Here is a 19,367-nt window from a genome sequence, read left to right on the forward strand (position 1 = left end):
CTGGGAGCTGTGTTCACGATAGAAGTGGGGTGAGAGCTGGACCGAGGCCGGAGTCGACGGGAATCTGAAGGAAAAGAAATACGCGGATGCTTCCTCCTCAACGAGGTTCTGCGGAGGATGTAGAGGGAGCGTTGGGTTTTGAATGTGCAATCGCGGGAAGATGGTGATATGAAGGAGAGAAGGTTGAAAGCGGCGAAAGCTCGAGGTGTCCGCAGAGTTCAGTTCCCTTAGCCATCTGGCACACAAGGCCTAACGTAGTACGTAGCCACACACGCCCCCCCGGCACAGAGGGGCACGGGCCAATCACAGCGCGCGCTGCCCTGAGCGGAGGCGGAACATCAATGATGCAGTGGTCGCTGAGCTGCACTACCGGCTCGCTGTAATCTGGCGAGGCTGCGCTGTGGCCGCTGGACAGTGGAATCTTCTGCCGTCTTCCACTCAGAGAGCGCCAGGCAACTGGGGACGCGCAACAGCTGCATGTCGCGGTACCCGGCAGCCGCGGACCAGTGCGCCCGCATGGCAGGTACCGGCTACAAGACCGACATCCCCGGTAGAGCGTACGATGACGAGCTGCAGCCTGGACAAGTTGATCTGATCTTTTGTAAGCATATTCAATGTTGCCACAGGACTGGAGGCTTCTATCAAGGATTGTTTGCCTCTTGATATCGTGATCATTGCCTTCAGGTAGATAGTGAATTTTCTTAAACAATTTGCCATTGCAGCGAGTCGGTGGCAGCTTGTTGAGTGAAGCATACAAAGGCATTACCTTGATGTCCAGTCCAATCTAAACCTTACCAGCTAGATGTCGATGAAGTCATACTTGAATCCGCAGTGACTGAACCTCGGGTAGCTCGAGGGCAGCTTTACAGTCCACACTCCTCTCCTCCTGCAGGCTACCCTCATCAGGAATGCGGCGATAATAACAGTAGATTCAATATGTAAAGGTAGATGGGGGGAAAAACAAGAGAAAAAGAAGGAAGAGAGAAGAAGAAGAAGGAAAAAGGAAGAAGACAGACCTTGCCCTTGTGCAGTCTTTCTCGTTCATTGATTCGCATATCTGCTACGGCTACAAGGCTTAAATCTCCATTGCTCGTCTACTTCAAGCATGTGATGCGCATCTCTTTTAAGGAGAAGCTCCCACGCATCTGACCAACTACCTGCATCGAGCAATTATCAAGTGTCTGGGCTCGAGTCAAACTGCCCCAAACAAATCCTTTATTGCACAGGTCGGTAGTTTGCGAATCTCAAATCGTTCGTTTTGCTGGTGTGTCTCCTACCCTGAAACAGGATGCAAACTCCAACAGCGGCTTCGTACTTTTTCCGTCATAGTTGTAGGGTATCTCGGAAACCAGGGTCTACTATCTGAAGCTCATGAACATGCTATTCATTCTCAAATGCATTGTTGAGGTAATTGACAAACGACTCCCTCAACGTATCGGCAGCCATATTAGTCACCTTCTCCAACCCAATCCCTCCCCTGTTCAACGCCATGAAAGCCCTCCTATGCCTCTGCAGCTCCGGCAGCCCAGTCTTTCTCGTCGCCGGCAGCTCGACAACGAGATCCTTCTTGCCACCACCGCCGCCCAGAGGCACCCTGACCTCGCCGCCGCCGTCGTCGCCCTGCTGCTCCAGGATCCGCTTCACGATATCCTGCGTCTCGCGGTCCAGCACGTACAGGTAATCGCCACTTGCGTCGCGCCCTCGCTGCTCCGTAGCCTGGTTCGGCCTGATGATCTTGCGACCGTCCCCGGCGATGGCTTCCCAGAGCGAGTCAAACGTCTTCTTCACCTGCTCCCCGTCGTCCTCCCATATGATTGTGAAGAGCGGGCTGTCCCAGCGCGTCATGGGATTAGGCTCCTCGTGTCGAAAGACGAGGTTCTCCCAGTTCGCAGGCTCGTACGGCTCCGCAGCGTCGCCAGATGCATCGACGACGCCCTCTTGATCAGCCGCAGCCCGGCTTCGCTTCAGCCTGGCCTCGTTGACCTGCTGCGCGCGCTCTTTCGTACACCCAATCTGCAATATGCAGCTCGGCGTTCGAACGGCCTTTGCCTCGCAGTGCAGCTGGTACCGCCAGCCCTTGATATAGTTCAGGCCATCGAGTATGACAATGTCCTTGTCGCTCAGCACCCTCTTGACGGCGCCGTAGATGGCCGCCCGGGCATCCTTTTCGCTCGCATTCGCCGATCGCGTGTGCACCGGCACGCTGGACAGGTCGTAGACGGATCGCGATATTGAGAGGGAGTCGTCTGAGATCAGGTGCAGCCGGTATTTTGTCCCGGCAATGCGCGCGGTAAGGTAGTCATGTAGCTGCTTCGCCCGTGTCGACTTGCCCGACGTGGGGAGGCCCGTGAGGATGATGAGCTGTAGAGAAGCGCGTGAGGCGTTAGATGATGGATCTTTGTGGTTGTTTGGGTGGTGACGATGTGCTTGCGCGCAAACTTACGCAGCGGGTAACGTACGTACCGGCATCTTGTTGCCGAAATCAAAAGCTGATTCTACCTAATGGATTGTGATGCTGTCGCAGATGCAGCTGGTCATCTTTCATGTGGGGGTTGGGCAAAGATTTTTGTGTGGCGGTACCTCATTAGTGCAGTTGGTGCTGGTGCTGGAGACGTCACCGTTTGAGTTGCACTCAACATGACCCAATCTGAACCTCAAACCCCTACGGCTGCCTCCCGGCATTTGTCGGTCTGGGATCCCATCAACAGCTGCAATTCATCCCTTCCTCTGACTCGGGTACACCGTCCGCCTGTCAGATAAACTAACAAACGATGTAGCAAAAGCACACGCATAATGCCTCCCCATTGAACCAAGCCCCAGTTTCGCAGCATGCAAGCCGCAAGCCAGCGCAGCACCTCCTGCACCGCCTCTCTCTCAAAACGCCCATTCCATTCGAGCAGGATTCACAGCCTTGACCCCAGAGTCGGTGCATCGGCAGGACGGAGCACCGACAAGCGGAGGGGGGACCCTGAGCGAGGCTTAGTAACATTTGAGCTGACAACTGCTAAACGCTAGGCAGGTAGGTAGAGGCTTAGGGAACCAAGAGAGAGAGATCCTGAGAGATGGCGCTGTTCCTCATGCGGTAATTCATTCAACGCGACCAATCAGGTGTTGCTGTTCCTGTTCCTGGAGCCGACGATGGAGATCCCCAGGGCTTATGTGGGAGGATGCGTGTAAGGCGTTTGACGACAATAGGATTCGAGCAAAGGGGCTGCGAAAATGTTGCGATATCTCCATGGTTTTGTTGTTTCTATTCAGCCTAGCCATGTGCCGGCACCCGTAGCGTTCGTGTGGATGGAGAAGCTTAGACAGAGGCTTAGTTGGTGATGCGGAAACGTTATAAACTCGAGGGTTTCCTGCGTCTCGTGTAGTTGAAAAGCGTCTTGGACTATCAGCAACCTTTCAGAAACAGTCTCAACTATTCTCTAGGGACGAATCTAAGAGTCTCTTGAAAAAAACTCACAGAGAGAAAGATTCCTAAATCCTACCTCTTCTCTTACTCCGACTCAACTCAACTCACCTCCCTCCAACACAATGGCCCGTCCCCTCGAATCATACGACGACATCGCCATCGCCGAGCTCTCCTTCTACACATTCGCCCTCTTCGGCGGCATCTTCCTCTGCCTCAAGCACGGATTCGCCAAAAGCGTCGGCTTCAGGGCCCTCGTCATCCTCTCCCTCGCCCGCATCATCGGCGCCAGTCTCCGCCTCGCGACCATCTCCTCCCCGGACAACATCGACCTCTACATCGGATGGATGACGCTCGAGGGCATCGGCCTGGCGCCGCTCATCATGCTCTGCCTCGGTCTCCTTTCTCGCGTCTTTTTATCGATCCAGAGTAAAGGACGTATCCTCATCCGGCCGCAGTACCAGAAATTCATCGAGCTGCTCATGCTGCTGGCCATCATCCTCCTCATCGTCGGCGGCACTCAGTCCAGCTTCACCGTCGTCGACGGCAAGCCCAAGGTGGAATACTCCACCGTCAGCCACGCCGCGCTGGGCATCCTCGTCGCCATCACGGCCCTCCTGGCCTTTGGCATTGTCCTCGCCGTGCTGAACCAGAGCGACGTGGGCGCGGGCGAGCACCGCATCATCTTCACCGTGGCCGCCTGCTTCCCCCTCATCCTGGTCCGCCTCACGTACTCGTGCCTCATCATCTTTGGCGGCGTCACTTCGAACGCCTGGCTCTACCTCGGCATGTCCTCCCTCATGGAGATGATTGTTACGCTCCTGTCGGAGATCTTGGGGTTCAACTTGGACAAGGCGGTGCCGCAACCGATCCCTCGGAGCGACGAGGAGATGCAAGCTTTCACCAGTAAGTAATAAGAGCAAAACTGCTTCGGGGAGAAAGGGGGGTCTGCGTTTGATGGGCTGGATTTACTAAGGGCATATAAAAAAAAAAGGCTACAACGGGGCGAGCGCGGAACGGCAATCGGATTATTAGTTTCATCACCCCCTCTGAGGGTTGCTTCGGGATATCCTGTTTATCGAGTCTTTGGTTTGTGTTTCATTCGTGCGCGGATAATATGTGTTTCTATAATGAATTAGTCTCTAGACGCGGTCTAATAGATATCGGTTTGCTCTCATATCCAGCTTCTATCATGGGTTGAGTGTATGAAGCCAATTCTCGACGTAGCATATGCGTGTGAATCCAATAGCAAAACGCAGTAAAGCAGAAGAAGCCAGCAGTATATCCTGAACCAGCAGGAAGGCATTGCTTCCGCGACGCTCTACATGACCGCACAGCAAGCCTTCTCCAGCTTCCGCAGCAGGAGAGGAAGAAGCCCCTCCTCCTCCCCCTCCTCGGGATACTCCTCCTGCGGAGGTCGATGCTGGGGAGGCCGGTGCTGCCCTCCACCATGCGGCGGCTTCGACGGCGGCGGCGGAACCGGCTCCCCGCCCTGCAGGTTGATGTATATCCGGCCATCGTTCTCCTCGGTGCTGTACCGCAGCCCCAGCTCGCGGCACAGCTCCTCGACCTTTGGCTTGAGCTTCTGGACGTGGTTCGTCGAGTGGTTGCCCCTGCCGACAATGGCGTGCAGGTGCGTCTGGCCGCGGGCCTGGTCGGCGCGGATGCGCTGCTCGAGGATGCGCTCCGCCTCCTCGACGAACTGGCCGTGCAGGTCGATGCTGTCGGGCTCGACGCGCCCGGGCGCGTTGTTCTCGCGGAAGATGTACTCGGACGCCTGGCGGTTGTACTCGCGCATCTTTGCGTCGTGCGCCTTGCCCTCGTTGGAGAGCGCCTTTGCCCTGGCGCCGTCGCCGTCTTCGTATGCGCGGCGGCTCTGCAAAGGGGGGGATCGTGCGCGAGGCGTTGATGTCAGTCCATTTGACGTTTTGCACCGGGTTTGTGCCGTTGCGACTTCTTGCCCGAGGCTGGCGGTTGGGGTTTCAACGTACACGCTCGAAGCAATCGTTGCGCTTGTTGGCTTCGGCACGGGCCAGATCGCGCAGGCGGTCGTACTCGCGCTCTACGTCTGCATTGTCGTCATGGGTAAAGGCTGTGATTCCATTCCTCCCGATCGACGATCAGCGAGTTGTGCCACACAACCCTCCAATGTGCACGTCAAGGTAGAGCGCACTTGGAGGTCCCTTGGACGGTGTGATCAGGGACTCACCGCGATTGCCCAGCCGCGTCATAGGAATCGACATCTTTGCGTCTTCTGCCAAACTCGGTCCAAATTTAATTTCACCTCTTCATCCAAGACATGGGCGATACTGAAAATTGCAGCAGCGGGAAGGGAAATAAGGCGCGCCGGCGACGAGAAGATATAGGCATGTAGATTCAAAACATCCAATTGTTCGTGTGCAAGTCTCAATCCCATCCAATGAACTTCCAGTTGGGCGCTTGCAAAAAGTCATCCATGTCGCGGCTGATTGGAGAATCGCCGGCCAGTCGGACGGGACCCGAGCCAACCACATCTGAGGGAATCGGGGAGCGGCGCAGATCCGGCGCCTCCACCAGCGCGATACGCATCTTGAATCTGGCGCTGGATGTGGCTTGAAAGCCGGGCGTTTAATTGCCATTGACGCTACTTCTGCGGTGGCTTGTTATTGTTTCACGCAGCTCTGACGCAGGAGAAGAGCCTCCTAGACGAAGCATGGCTCTATCTCGTTGGATGAAGGGTTTGCTTTGCATGTGTACGTGTACTAACCGTGTACTTTGTAGGGACTTTCGGGCTCTTACCCATCCTGACGCTGATAGGTGATACTCAGCTCTGTAGAGGGCTCTCTTGAGCAAGAGCCTGTGTCCTTCGACACTCCTTATAAGAAAATTACCACCAGGATATGCCTGACCAGCTCTGATGCCACACCATCCCTCATGCACCCTGCTCCTCGCGCAAGTTTTAGAGTCTAGATTGAGATCTCGTTCACGTATTAAACGTGTCCGCCTCACAAGCCATCAAGTCTTTCCAGCACCAAGGTATCAGGGGATATCAGGAAAAGCCGTGATGGATCCCCACTCTACTGCTAATCTTCCTTCATGTTGCTATACGAACCGTACGCCCAACAAGGCAACGCCTGGTAATACAAATCATGGAGAATCACGGGCTTGGCGCATGCAATGAGATTCTGGAAAAAGGATTTTGTAAGCACGGCTTCCAGAAGTCATTGACCTAGGGAGCCATCACGGATGCCTCCTACAGTAGGTAGGTATTGGTAGATAAACATGCGGATATCAGGAGCTGCAGACTATAATGACGGAGCTCCCGCAACCGCTCCGACAAGTCCGTACTTTGCACGGGGCATTCATCTCATTTAGCCGCTAATTAATATGGCTAGAGTTACTATACGGAGCGGGAAGCCTCCTCAGATTTGATCCCGATGGATTGGGATCTCCACGTGGACATTGTTCGTTATTCAAAAACGTGCCAAAAAGGGCTGAAGAGCCTTACCCAGAGACAGAGATGAGCAAAAGCAAAGGGGTGGCTCGGTAGGACCTAGAATCATAATTTCTTGAATCCAGTCTGTTTCCCCCCCTTACCTTGATTTGTGATTGCATGGCTTCTGCTCTGTATGGCTGTTTCCCATGACAAGCCGCGTGAAGCCCAGGAAGAAGAGCAAGACATTGAAGAAACCATCTTCTTCCCCTAGGAACAAGCAAGGGTGAAGCCACCTAGGCTTCATGCGAACCTCAGACAATAGGACTAGGGAGTCTCGCCAAGGCCGCTGGAGATCGCGGATAGATTGTTCCAGGTTAATTTCGAGTTGCCAACGGACAGTACAAGCGACTGTTGCTGTGTTGATGCTCTCTTTTACTCGGCACTTTGAAAGCTGCTCTCATGTTTCACCGAAAGGATTGAAACGCATCTCGTCGGGATTCCGCCACATCGCCTGGCTCGGCATTTTCAATTGCCGTGCTTCAATCGATGTCCTCGAAACGACACCTCAGCGGAATGTACTGCAACATGAAGCATCATCAAGACCTGCCGGCAAGACATGTGGGAAAGAGTCATACGCGCTAAAGGTCCACCGGTAGGTTGTGAAATGCCATCGGATCTATATACCGAATGTGCTCTAGGCACCAGTCTGTGAACCCAAGAGCTGTCGTATTGAGTGGACGACTAGCGGGAGGGAGGCACAGTGTAGGATCAAAAGGATCAGTGCGCCCTTCTCAATCTCTGCATCTAGAATGAGCACGAAGGATTGTTGCTGCTTTGGACAGGATAGGACAGTATGACATGTCCTCTGTACGCACAGACGGGATGCCGCAAGCAATCAAGTCGAGCCCCATGGCGTTGCATGGCCCAGGCCGCCATCTCCTGCAGCGGCTGGCCCCGGTTCAGGGGAGGGATGATTGGACGACGGGAGTTGTGCGCGCGCGCCTGATGATGGAGGATGCCATATCCGCTCTTCGTGGTACATGATATCGATTCGTAGACGCGAGGACAAGAGCAGAGTGGTGGCAACGCGCTGCGCAACTGGCACGCACACGCAACATTATAGAGTTCACATACATACCAAACAGACAATAACCATGACATCGCTGGCGCCAACAGTCGATCGATTTCGGTAGTGTCTTTAGGCGACCACCGGCGGAATTGGCTGCTCAACCGCCTCTCCGGCGCCAAGCAAGGCGGGCGGGCTCGTGTTTCGGTCGACGAGGCTTGCAGATGATCGATCCTGAGCGATGAGCAGCAAATCCATACGACGGGCGGAAGATGCGTCGTATCAGCGGACATACGGGGGGTCATCAAGGTGATGATATCATTTCTTGCCCAGAACGTCCTCGTATTACCAGCAAGTGTAGGGACCCCAGAAAGTGCGTGTAATAGCGGCAAATGCACTGACATCAATGCTTCTTCGCATGTCCGCAAGAAATGGGACGATGCCGTAAATAATCGATCCGCCATTTGACATCCGTTGTGTAACAGACGACTCCGTACCTGAATCCCGTCCCGTTCAAGCCTTGTAAGGTGAAGACCCAACAAGTACCCAGGAAGAAATCCCGTGTGAATACCTTGTACCTGCAGTAGTCGACAAGGAGTCTGTGGAGCGAGCCGACATGAGGCTGCTCGCGATTCGGCGCAGATGAGCGCTCAGACAGAGTCAAGCCGCGGCAGCGGCGTTTTGGACCTGTACCTGTAACCATGGCGGCAATGGAAACCTGTGTCCAACCTGCACTACCCGTCAGGAGGAGATCCAGATGGCAGGCATCGAGCAGCAACCGTCAGGTCAGGACTCGAGCTTGGTTAGTAATTTTCGGCCATTGTAACACGCGCGGAACGCTGCTTTGTCCTTCGTACTCCGTCTTTCGTCTGCAAACGAAAAACGGAGCGGATTGTTTGGTCGACTGCGCAGGACATGGGATGGATGGGCGCATGCACATATGGCGTATGCAGTGATCAAGATGCGAGGCACAAAGCCTCAGCCAGACGGACGCCAGCTGATGTTCCTCGCTGGTAGCCGCCCCGTACTCGTCGCTAGAGAATCGAACCAGTTGGCCCCAGAGTGCCCCAACTCTGGTAGCACCGAGAAGCAGGGGGGAACGAATGTGTGAGGAGGAGGGTACATGGTGTCAGACCAGCATGATCTTCCCATCTCTGCTGCTCTTCGCGTGGCACGACTGGTTCAGAACCCCTGGATCGCCTCTCAAACGGCGCCAGATGCTGCCGTTCAATGCCGTCCAGTGTTTTAGATATCTGCCGCTTCAACACCGAGATCACCTGTGTCAGCTTTTTGTGAGCAGTCGTATCCATGGCTGTACATACCGGGGATTGGATGTACCGTATGAATTGGATGGACCTGTTTGTCCGGTGAAAAACGGTGGCGTTTTCTGGGCCTTGCTGCTGCTGCTGCTCGGCTCGACGCAGGTGCTCACATGCAATTTACTCGGACCTGGGCGCAGATGGACTAATGCGCTTTGATTAAGCTCCGTAGTTTCGCTCCATACTGGAGCTGGATTTGCCTGTAGGACTGACAACGCTGTTCTGTTTCGCGGAGGGGCATGCATGCTTCTGCAAGTGTACTGCGTCTCGTCAATTGGCGGTCATCGTACGAGAGGAGACCGGAGACTGCCATCGTACAAAGGACAAGCAGCAGCAAACAGGGCTGTATGACCTCTTCGACCTGCGCAGACTCGCCTGATGCCTGCTGCTCGGAGGACGCCGTGATATCGCGCAGGTGCGGTCGAGTCCAAGCGCACCAAGACCGTTGATCTGGCAATGGAACGGCGTAACAGAAGCCAATAATTTGTTCGAGAAGCCTCGAGGCGACGCGACTAACGATGCTCCAGTCGCCTGCACGGAGCAGATACGGTACCTGTACTGCAAGCATGTTCCTGGTCGGGGGGCCCCTGGTCCCTCGAGTCTCCGCTTTGCAGGAAATGAATCTGCTGCCCTGGCAGACGACGGAAGCCATTTTGGCGATCGTCAGTAGAAATTGCGGCAGCCTGGATTCGTCCTCTCCATCCTGCGAGGCTGATGATATGCAGGAATGCTTCTGCATCTTGACAAATCAGCAGGAGTAGAAGGATCAAGAAGAACACGGGGAGGAAGATAGACACGGCCCGTGCGAGGGTAGAGAGGCAAGACGCTCAGCAAGCAACGATACTCGCACCAGCTCTGGCTTGGCAAACGGACCTCATCAGCATCGTCAACGTTGAATTCGGCCATGGGGGGTCGCGATGCTTCTCTTCCTCGCCAGAACACCATCCCGCCAGGGATCACGGCCTTGTCCTCCAGGGATCTCCTGGTCGCCGCCTGTTTCTCTAGGACCGCCGTCGTCCCCACCACCACAGCTCGACTCCCACCCTGAGTCCTGGGCTTCCCGACGCTCTCAGTGGCCCAGACCGGGGGCGCGATTGAATCGGCTAATGGTCGAAGCCCCCGTTCGTGCCAAATTGAGCATCCTGGAGTCCATGCGGCTTCGTGATTGGCCGCTTCATCGCGATGAGCGAGCCCTGGGACATTAAAAAGTGCAGGAAAGGGAATACCAAGGCGATGCTGGCCCGCGTAAGAAGTAATAGTGCGTGCATAAGGGCTCGGTTTAGTACGGAGTGCGGCAGACGTGCAGACGACTCGTACCGATACAATGGCGAGAGGCTGCGATATTAACAGCACCTTGACTCTCAGTCCAACAGCCAGCCTGCCATTCCGCTGAAGCCTTCTGCTCCTTGCGCTCCATCCATCCATTCATCCATCCGTCATCCTTTGCACTGCTGAGCCGCGTTGCACCGCATCTCCGCCTGGCCGCACTCTCTGCTCTCCGCTCCTTGCTGCTCTTTGCTCTGCGCCGGAGCCAGCACGCAACGGGGCCTCATCAGACTGCATGATTCGTCGCCTGCTCCGACCGCATATGAGCGAAGGTGAGGAGGTGAGGCTCTCGCAGGCGGCGACGAGCACTGGCCTGCCTCCCATGCGGCCGCTGAAATTAACCATCATGCTGCCACTGCGTCCACCTACGACCTCGACCGACAGCTGCACAGTACGCGCCACTGGCCCGTGTAACTCGAGCGCTCGATCGGGCATGCAATTAAAGCGCATCATGTATCTCTGGTGATCCCGGCCAAGCCACCCAGAGGTATCCGGCCGTGTGTCCTTTGCAGCAGCTCCCGCAGCTTGAGCAGAACGTCGGGTACAGCTCTGCGACCAGGACGGTGCGGGAGCGGGTACAGGTACGCGCCCCCGAAAGACGGGGCAGGCCAAGCGTCGCCGGCAGCGCGCACTGTGTACACGCGCAAAAGGAAATATACAGTGCGAATTGTCGCAATGCAGCGAGCAGCACTGCCAACATGCACCGTGCTGACCCACCGGTTCGGCCTGCTGCGTGCCCTTCCCCCGTTATAACGTGACGGCTCCTCGCAGCGCGCTCCCTGCCTGCAGCGGCGGTGGAGCCACTGAAGCTCCAGCTCCAGGCCCTGAACCCGCCCAGCCAGACCCCGGCGACCCTGGGCATCTCCACAGTTTCCAGGGCGGACTCAGGTACGGTGCAGCGCAAGTACTGCGGCGCTCCCTTTTCGCGCAGCGCTAGTACAAGGACTCGCAGGCGTCCCCGGCAGGTCCCCAGCAGGTACCGCCGCCAGAGCCCCCCTACGGCAATAGTACCAGCCTCAGGCCGCGACTATACCTGCTGGAGTACCTGTGCCTAGCCCGGCTCTCCTGCTCGGCCATTCCCTTTGCAGCAGGGCCTCTCTTTCGCATCCTCCCCCAGCCGCTGCTGCTCCTCCTCGTCCCCCCCAAATCTCCATTTCCGCCGCGCATCTCATTTCACTCGACGCCCAAATCTGCGTCTTCCACACCTGCGCACCAACTCCTTCCTTGGCCATCTTCTCTTCTCTCCTTGCGGTTCTTGTTCGTGTCTGCCTTTGAATTGCCCGCCATTGGCATTTCAATCACTCGCCTAGCAGGCCGTTTATTCTAGTAAGCATCGCTCTCTCTCTCTCTCTCCTCTCCTCCCCTTTCCCGCTATTTGTTCTATTTGCTTTTTCTGTTCCTGCCAACCCCGAAGGAGCCTCGCTTCCACGTTGTCCTTGTCTTTTTTTGCTCTTTGGCGTTGCGGATTAGGGCTTCATCCATCGCGACTGCGCTTTGCGGTTCCCTTCGACCTTCAGCCATCTACCTCATCCCGTGAGCGAGCACGACGCGAATCCTCTCACTGAGCTTCCTGCCGTTGACGCTTCCGCGCGTTGCATCGTCGCGATTGCCTCTTGCCGTTCGCAGGCGCCAGCGTTCAATTTCTGCGACGAGCCCCTGACTAACCGAGACTCCTCTCCAGCAATATCAGCATCTGCATCAACTGGCGACTTCAGACACGCAGCATACGCGAATCATTCATTTTCACCTCATTATAATTTCTTCTCTTTCCTAGTCGATTTATATTCAGTCCAACTTTCAACGTCGCCAAGATGGGTTGCGGAATGTCTACGGAGGACAAGGAGGGCAAGGCCCGGAACGAGGAGATTGAGAATCAGCTCAAGCGGGACAAGATGATGCAGCGCAACGAGATCAAGATGTTGCTTCTGGGTATGTGCCATGTGCCGCGGCTCGCAGTCGTCTGCGCTTCCGTCCCGTCTCGCGAGGAACGCGACCCGACTAATGATTGAATGACAGGTGCTGGTGAATCTGGAAAGTCGACTATTCTCAAGCAGATGAAGCTGATCCATGAGGGCGGCTACTCCCGCGACGAACGCGAGTCGTTCAAGGAAATCATCTTCAGCAACACCGTCCAGTCCATGCGCGTCATTCTCGAGGCCATGGAGTCCCTCGAGCTGCCCCTCGAGGACCAGCGCATGGAGTACCACGTGCAGACCATCTTCATCCAGCCCGCCCAGATCGAGGGCGATGTCCTGCCCCCGGAAGTCGGCGGTGCCATCGAGGCTCTGTGGAAGGATCATGGTGTCCAGGAGTGCTTTAAGCGATCTCGCGAATATCAGCTGAACGATTCAGCAAGATAGTAAGTTGCCCCCTACCTTGGCTGACGCCACATGAACGCCCGCTCGCATAGATACTTACCTCTTGGCAACCAGTTACTTCGATAACATCGCGCGAATTGCCGCTCCCGACTACATGCCCAACGACCAGGACGTCCTCCGATCACGTGTCAAGACCACCGGTATCACCGAGACGACATTCATCATTGGCGACCTGACCTACCGCATGTTCGATGTCGGTGGCCAGCGATCTGAGCGAAAGAAATGGATCCACTGCTTCGAGAACGTCACCACCATCCTCTTCCTGGTCGCCATCTCCGAGTACGACCAGCTCCTGTTCGAGGATGAGACGGTCAACCGAATGCAGGAGGCCCTGACGCTCTTTGACTCCATCTGCAACTCTAGGTGGTTCATCAAGACGTCCATCATCCTCTTCCTCAACAAGATCGACAGATTCAAGGAGAAGCTGCCGGTCAGCCCGATGAAGAACTATTTCCCCGACTACGAGGGCGGTGACGATTATGCGGCGGCGTGTGACTACATCCTGAACCGCTTCGTCAGCCTGAACCAGCACGAGACCAAGCAGATCTACACACACTTCACCTGCGCCACCGACACCACCCAGATCCGCTTTGTCATGGCGGCTGTCAACGGTATGATATGGCTGTCTTTCCCTCCATCATGGGCAATCTCGACTAACTTTTTGTGCTAGACATTATCATCCAGGAGAACCTTCGCTTATGCGGTCTCATTTAGACGACTTGTTTGTTTTTTTATTTTCTCTTTTTCTATTGTTGTTTTTTTTATCAAGACGCACGAATACCCTCAAACTCGATTACGACCGCCACCAGATGGGCCACGGAGATACGGCTCATGATCTTGATTGTTCTCCTTGCGCCAGCGAGACACGAAAGCCAGCTCAAGGAACTTGTTCTTTTTTTCTGCGGGCTTCTCCTTCGCAATCTTCGACTGTCCTAGATAATGGTATTTTTTTTCTAAAGCTAAGACTCTATGGCGAGCATTCGGCATTTTGCAAGACTTGTGAGAGCTATTCCAAGGATTGTCGGGAAGATGCTGTGTATCGAAACGGAATCTTCTCTTCTTCATTTCTGGAAAAGGAAGACGCTGTGGCTACACGTCGTTGTGAGGAAAGGGGGGGAGAGGCCGTCAAGGGGATCGGGAAAACGGCGTGGCAGCTCATGGGAAGAAGGGAAACCACTTACATCTGACACGATGGTGCGAATGGGCGGCGGCCATTTACTTTGTTTAATTATGAACGCACCTTTTTTTTTCTCTCTATCTCTGCGGCCTGTCATTGCTTTTAACAAAAAGTGTCTACCTTTCATGTATCCAAGCTTCAGTTTTTTGTACTCGCATATTCATCGTCTCTTGTTAACGTGCCGTCGCCCTTTGACCGTGGTTTCGCTTCTCCCTTGGTCAGCTTTTCCTCTTCCTTCTTGTCTTGTTGGTTCTGAGTCAAAGTCATGCATATGGAATCTTTGCTTTTTATATCTTTTTTGGTCTATTCACCTCTTCTCTTCTCTTCTTTGCATTCCCCCTGTTCTTTCTTTCTTTTTCTACCACGCTTCTTCTTCATTTTGTTTTCCACATCTTCTCTAAAATTTTAGTGCGAGGCAAGCCGATGGAGGGAAAATGGAATATTCGGGCATGAGGCAGCACGATTTGTTTTCTTTTGGTGTGTATGGATGTAAGGGGAGGGGGGAAAGGAAGATGCTGATATAGCATCAGGGCAGGTGTAAAATTCGTTCTTATTTTCCAAGTTCTATGTAATACATGATGATTCTTCTTTCCGTGCTCAACAGCTCTCTTGTGATGTTGATGGTACGGTGATGACATGTTGTGTTGCGATTGTTGAACCTTTGTCTCTAGATATTCCAGAGCAGTCGCATTCATGACACCACACTTCAACATCCTTGAATGATGAGCACAAGGACAAGTCCAAAGACTGTTGATGACTTGAAGAGAGAAAAGAGCCAAATGGGTATTCGCATGTCCTATCGGCTGCCTAGCCTCACTCAGCAAACCAACCAAGACGGGGGTATATCTCCTCCCATGAGAAAAGAAAACTCAGCGATAGATTTTCCTCCCAATCCAGCCCTGAAATGTATCAGAAAACTTCGTGACCAAGATTCGTAACTTCATCAATAGCAACAAAGCCTTGAAGGAAAAAAAGGAAAGAAAGGAAATGCCCAAGGTCCTGCGTGGAAAGCAGATCATATAACTCAAGATAAAGAGAAAAAAGAAAGGAAGGAGCGCGCAAAGCTTGTGTTTTCAAGGGACCAAATGTATGTGATGTGTTATATGACCACGAAATGGTGTAGAAAAGACGTAGGAGTAAGAGTTTCCAACATCTTTTCCCCGAGGATGCGGGATACCGAAACAACAAGCATCCAGAATGCGACGGATTTCGTCCTTGGGTAAATAGAATGGACCAGAGTGGTGGCGCATATATCGAGCTTGCCCATAGCTAGGCTTTGGCTTGACATGACAAAGAAAGATGCGAGTAAAGTCGTCATCTGTTCACGTATGTTAGTATTCGCAAGGAGGTGGTGAATTCTAGGGCATGACATACCTGATTCAGATGGGAGTACGCTGGCCAGGAAAGCTGCCAAAGCAGCAGTCGTGACGTTCAATGATGTCTTTTTTTCTGGGTCATTTTCCTTTCCATTTCATTCCCATGCTTGACCGGCATGGCAAAGTAGGGAGTCAGCACAGAGGAGCTCACTTGAGACGCCCATCCCAAGGAGCATCCGCCATGGACACCTCAGTCGCCTGAGCATAGGCAGTCTGCGCCCGCTCCCTGTCGATGGCGGCATTCTGCTCGGCGACGCCCTCGGGGGTCCTGAGGTACTCCTCGTATTCCGCAATACGCATGCCGAGCTCCTTAGCAGCGGCCTCGATGCGTGCGAGAAAACGCTCCCTCTTGGAGAAGGTGGCGACGTCGGTGATGGTCTGGGTGATGAGCCGCTTGGTCGAGTCCGACAGGCCCCAGTGGTGGACGTCAACGGAAAGATGGGGGTTGGGAGGCGGCGGAGGGGGCGCCTGGGAGAGAGAGGCGAGGATGCTGGCTCCTGAGGCGGCGGCAGCGGAATTGGTGAACAAGGCTTGCGGCATGGGATGGTTGTTCTCTGCTTAGGATATTCAGCATCAGAGCGAGGGATGAAACTGGTGATGATCCATGTCACCGAGCCACTGGAGGGGGGGCAAAGCAAGGTGAAGAAGGATGAGATGAAAACAAGACAAGACAAAACACAGAATAAAAAGCAAGAATAAACAAACAGGCCCCCTTCTTCTTCTGATTAACTCACCATGAAACGTGCATCGGGAGCCGCTCGCGTTGAACCAGCAGTTGGTGCAGCTGCCGCACATCTGGCCCTCGTACACGATGCACTGCGACCACGGGCCGTGGCCCTTGCGGCAGTTCTTGCACGGATGGGCCGCCGGCTGGCCCGTCATGTGGGCGAGCAGCGCCTCGACGTTGCTGCGGCGCTCAATGTTGAGCTTCTGGTCGGCGCGGCGCTGGACGGGCTCGCGCAGGGCGGCCTCGGAGGCCAGCTTCTTGCACAGGGCGCTGTCGATCTTGACGAGGTCGCCGTAGGCCGCGTAGGCGATGTCGGCGGCGGTGCGGGCGCGGTAGGTGGCGTGGGAGAGGTGTTGGAGATGCTGGACGTCGGGCTGCGAGCCGTCGGCGGAGCGCTTGGGCATCTTGGGGGGTCCAATGGCCAGCATGGTGATGATGGGCTTGGTGTTGATGGCCGTGAACATGAGCTTGGAGATGGGATGTCACCACGACGAGTTGAGCTTAGCACTGTAGGGTCTACCTTGGTAGCACTAAGTACGGGTACAGCTCCATTGCCTGTTGTGGTTCAGTTCAGCTGGTGCTAAAGAGGTGGGAGGTGGGGCGCTGCATGACCTAAGCATCCATGGTTGCCCAGCACCTCAAGCGGCATCTTGGCTCAGCAGAGCATCACCCAGCAAGGCCCAGGCTTCATCTGAGGCTGGTACGATATGTATTTCACTTTACATGGCTGTTGCTGATTACGGGTGGGCAAAAATCACCAAAACGTTATATTGACTGTGAGATGAACATCCGATGCTGTCCTATGCTTCTTGCATATCACGCTTGTTTCGCTCTATGTCTACCTAATTCTCACGTTCTAGCGTTCAGGCTGCTGGGCTGCTCCCATATTCCCTGGCCTCGACCTTCAGTAATCTCCTTCCACCGCTCAGCAAACTCCCTCAAGCCTCCCTCTCCCGCAAGACTGGCATCGACAACCTCCTTGGGGAGCTTGTGGGCAGAGTATTGTGGCGAGCTAAAGTTGTAAGCCTCCGGATCGTTCTTCTTGACGATGCGAATCTCTGGCTGGCGGTCCGGGCTGTACTCGTCTTCCGCATCGTCATCCATCTCGTCTGCCGTCTCTCCTCCGCTTCCATCTACCTGATCCTCAGAAACGGACCCGTACAGCGGGTCTTCAACCTCCATGGTGAGAAGCTCCTCCCATGCAAACAGCAGGCTGTCCGTGCTGGGGGCCCATGGATTAATGTCCATGAGCCTCACCTTTCCCAGGCCATCCTCGGCAAAGGTGTTTCCGGGAATATAAACGTCAAACGCAAAGCAAGGATCGGGAAACGTCAGTCTCAGCTTCTGATAGAAGAACGTCCTGATCTTCTTCCACAGCTGTCCCTGGAGCCTTTCCAGAAAGTCGTAGTGGTTCAGATCCCGTTGGGTGATGCCGATGAGCGAACGATGCTTGACAAAGCACCTAAACTCCAGTGCAACGTGAGGTGTGAAGAAGGGTCTGAGAACGAGGACGGGCTTGAAGGGTCTCGCCGGTGGAGTATCTGTGCAGTCGTCGAACGCATGAAGGAGATCATGCGAGACGAAGGAAGACGACTTCAAGAGGAGGTAGATGTCGTTGGGACTGGTGCACTTGAGAGTGTTTTGATGTGGCGATATCCATTTGGCGTCCTTGGGAGACGACCAGTTCAGCTTCGGCGCAACAGAGCCGCCGAGCTCAGCAATCTTCTGCTTGATCAGTTCGTGCGTCTCCGGAAAGCGCTTGTTCGGAGGTAGTCTCTCCTCCTCTTCCTCGTCCTCATCGTCGGAAGAGTCGTAAGGAGTTACACGAGGGTGCGTGGCCGCGGGAGTTGACCATTCGCCATCCTCCGGTTCATTCGCTTCGTCGTCATCGGCGAGGATGATGCCGTCTTCATGAAGATACGAAACAAACGCTGGCGGCAGCGGTATGATGCGTGACTTAAGACATGAGCTCCGGTATTTAGGAAACCAGGCTTCGTACGAGCAGTTCTGGATGTGGTCTCTAGTGACGGGAGGGAAGACGACAGTCGGCTCGCCGTCCTTGGGGTCTTTTTCCGGTAGGTGTGGCATCTTGGAAGAGCTGGCGGTAGGAAAGGACCGAAAGAGAATAAAATTATCAAGAAAGAGTCTAAAGAGCTGCCAGATATAGACGCATCAAACGATGAAAATAGTCAGAGGTTGACTCATACGCATCCTTCGTCATAATAAATGCAGGGTATCAAAAGTCTGGAGGGGCGCGACTTGCCGATTTGCCCCTCTGTTATCGAGTTCTGCCATGGCTTTATCGGTGACAGGTCTTTCACCGCCCGACCAAAGCGTCCTGGCCTGCTGGCTCCTAGCGTCATATGCGCTGGAGGAGCCGCTAATGATGGCGGTGCGCCAGCTTCTAGCATTGAATCCATCCAGCGAGCCTCGAATCTTGGATCTCGGGATCAAGGCCATACAAAGTCTCAATCTTCAGCCTCGCCATTGCATACCCGCAGCCTTCAAACCTGCCCCGACATTTTGCGGCAAATCTGCAGCCATGTCTGACAATGTCGGCCTTTCGACGCCGCGAGGCAGCGGAACTTCCGGCTATGTCCAGCGAAACCTCGCCCAGGTCAGGCCGCGCGACTACGCCGCGCCGTATCCCAAAGATCGCGACATGCGACACAAGCAGCGACAGCCCGACAAGGCCATTCTCGAGCACGATCGAAAGAGAGAGATTGAGGTCAAGGTATTTGAGCTGAGGGATCAGTTGGAGGAAGAAGAGTATGTAATTTTCTTGAGCTCGAACGGACGCGCAAGTCGTCGAGGTGGCGGCAATAGTAACCTTTTCTACAGGGTCGAGGAAGAGGAGATTGATCGCCGTTGCGACGAGCTGCGAAAGAAACTGCTTGCGGAGATGAACTCCAAGAACAAGAACAATGCGCCGAGGCGGGCTTTCAAGGAGCACCAAGTGCACGAGATGGCGGACGCCAAGATCAAGGAGAGCGAGCGGCTGAGGAGAGCGCTGAAAATCAGCTCCGATTACGAAGAAGGGGGGCACTGGAAGAAGCAGGAGGAGAGATTGAGGGAATCACTGGTGAAGAGCGAAGGAGACGAGACCAAGGAATGATGACTCCTCTTGCTGCGAAGAAGGCGACACGTTGGGCCGCTGTCCACCTTGATCTAGGC

The 19,367-nt window shown here is 54.6% G+C and overlaps 8 protein-coding genes across 8 annotated transcripts; 3 read left to right on the forward strand and 5 right to left on the reverse strand.

Moving 5' to 3' along the window:
- Positions 1–1,380: 1,380 nt before the first annotated feature.
- Positions 1,381–2,469, reverse strand: CCMA1212_006006 (Protein kti12; the record flags this gene model as incomplete). Its single annotated transcript, XM_073703247.1, has 2 exons — positions 1,381–2,361; positions 2,464–2,469. The coding sequence occupies 2 exons, from the start codon at positions 2,467–2,469 to the stop codon at positions 1,381–1,383; spliced, it is 987 nt and encodes a 328-aa protein (XP_073558497.1).
- Positions 2,470–3,534: 1,065 nt separating this feature from the next.
- On the forward strand, positions 3,535–4,323 carry CCMA1212_006007 (uncharacterized protein; the record flags this gene model as incomplete). Its single annotated transcript, XM_073703248.1, has 1 exon — positions 3,535–4,323. The coding sequence occupies one exon, from the start codon at positions 3,535–3,537 to the stop codon at positions 4,321–4,323; it is 789 nt and encodes a 262-aa protein (XP_073558498.1).
- Positions 4,324–4,730: 407 nt separating this feature from the next.
- CCMA1212_006008 (uncharacterized protein) lies at positions 4,731–5,652 on the reverse strand (the record flags this gene model as incomplete). The annotated part of the gene is made up of 3 exons (XM_073703249.1): positions 4,731–5,285; positions 5,401–5,501; positions 5,583–5,652. 3 exons carry the CDS (start codon positions 5,650–5,652, stop codon positions 4,731–4,733), a joined length of 726 nt encoding a protein of 241 aa, XP_073558491.1.
- A 3,716-nt stretch (positions 5,653–9,368) lies between these two features.
- CCMA1212_006009 (uncharacterized protein) lies at positions 9,369–10,985 on the reverse strand (the record flags this gene model as incomplete). Its single annotated transcript, XM_073703250.1, has 5 exons — positions 9,369–9,469; positions 9,528–9,948; positions 10,083–10,402; positions 10,527–10,650; positions 10,698–10,985. 5 exons carry the CDS (start codon positions 10,983–10,985, stop codon positions 9,369–9,371), a joined length of 1,254 nt encoding a protein of 417 aa, XP_073558492.1.
- A 1,361-nt stretch (positions 10,986–12,346) lies between these two features.
- CCMA1212_006010 (Guanine nucleotide-binding protein subunit alpha) lies at positions 12,347–13,627 on the forward strand (the record flags this gene model as incomplete). The annotated part of the gene is made up of 4 exons (XM_073703251.1): positions 12,347–12,464; positions 12,552–12,894; positions 12,968–13,524; positions 13,584–13,627. 4 exons carry the CDS (start codon positions 12,347–12,349, stop codon positions 13,625–13,627), a joined length of 1,062 nt encoding a protein of 353 aa, XP_073558218.1.
- A 1,986-nt stretch (positions 13,628–15,613) lies between these two features.
- CCMA1212_006011 (uncharacterized protein) lies at positions 15,614–16,621 on the reverse strand (the record flags this gene model as incomplete). Its single annotated transcript, XM_073703252.1, has 2 exons — positions 15,614–16,020; positions 16,201–16,621. The coding sequence occupies 2 exons, from the start codon at positions 16,619–16,621 to the stop codon at positions 15,614–15,616; spliced, it is 828 nt and encodes a 275-aa protein (XP_073558217.1).
- Positions 16,622–17,042: 421 nt separating this feature from the next.
- Positions 17,043–18,281, reverse strand: CCMA1212_006012 (Cell division cycle protein 123; the record flags this gene model as incomplete). Its single annotated transcript, XM_073703253.1, has 1 exon — positions 17,043–18,281. The coding sequence occupies one exon, from the start codon at positions 18,279–18,281 to the stop codon at positions 17,043–17,045; it is 1,239 nt and encodes a 412-aa protein (XP_073558220.1).
- A 454-nt stretch (positions 18,282–18,735) lies between these two features.
- On the forward strand, positions 18,736–19,308 carry CCMA1212_006013 (Pre-mRNA-splicing factor CWC21; the record flags this gene model as incomplete). Its single annotated transcript, XM_073703254.1, has 1 exon — positions 18,736–19,308. One exon carries the CDS (start codon positions 18,736–18,738, stop codon positions 19,306–19,308), a length of 573 nt encoding a protein of 190 aa, XP_073558219.1.
- Between the last annotated feature and the right edge of the window lie 59 nt (positions 19,309–19,367).

This window comes from Trichoderma ghanense, assembly GCF_004382785.1.
Source record: "Trichoderma ghanense strain CCMA-1212 chromosome Unknown scaffold_6, whole genome shotgun sequence".
Classification (NCBI taxonomy): Eukaryota; Fungi; Ascomycota; class Sordariomycetes; order Hypocreales; family Hypocreaceae; genus Trichoderma; species Trichoderma ghanense.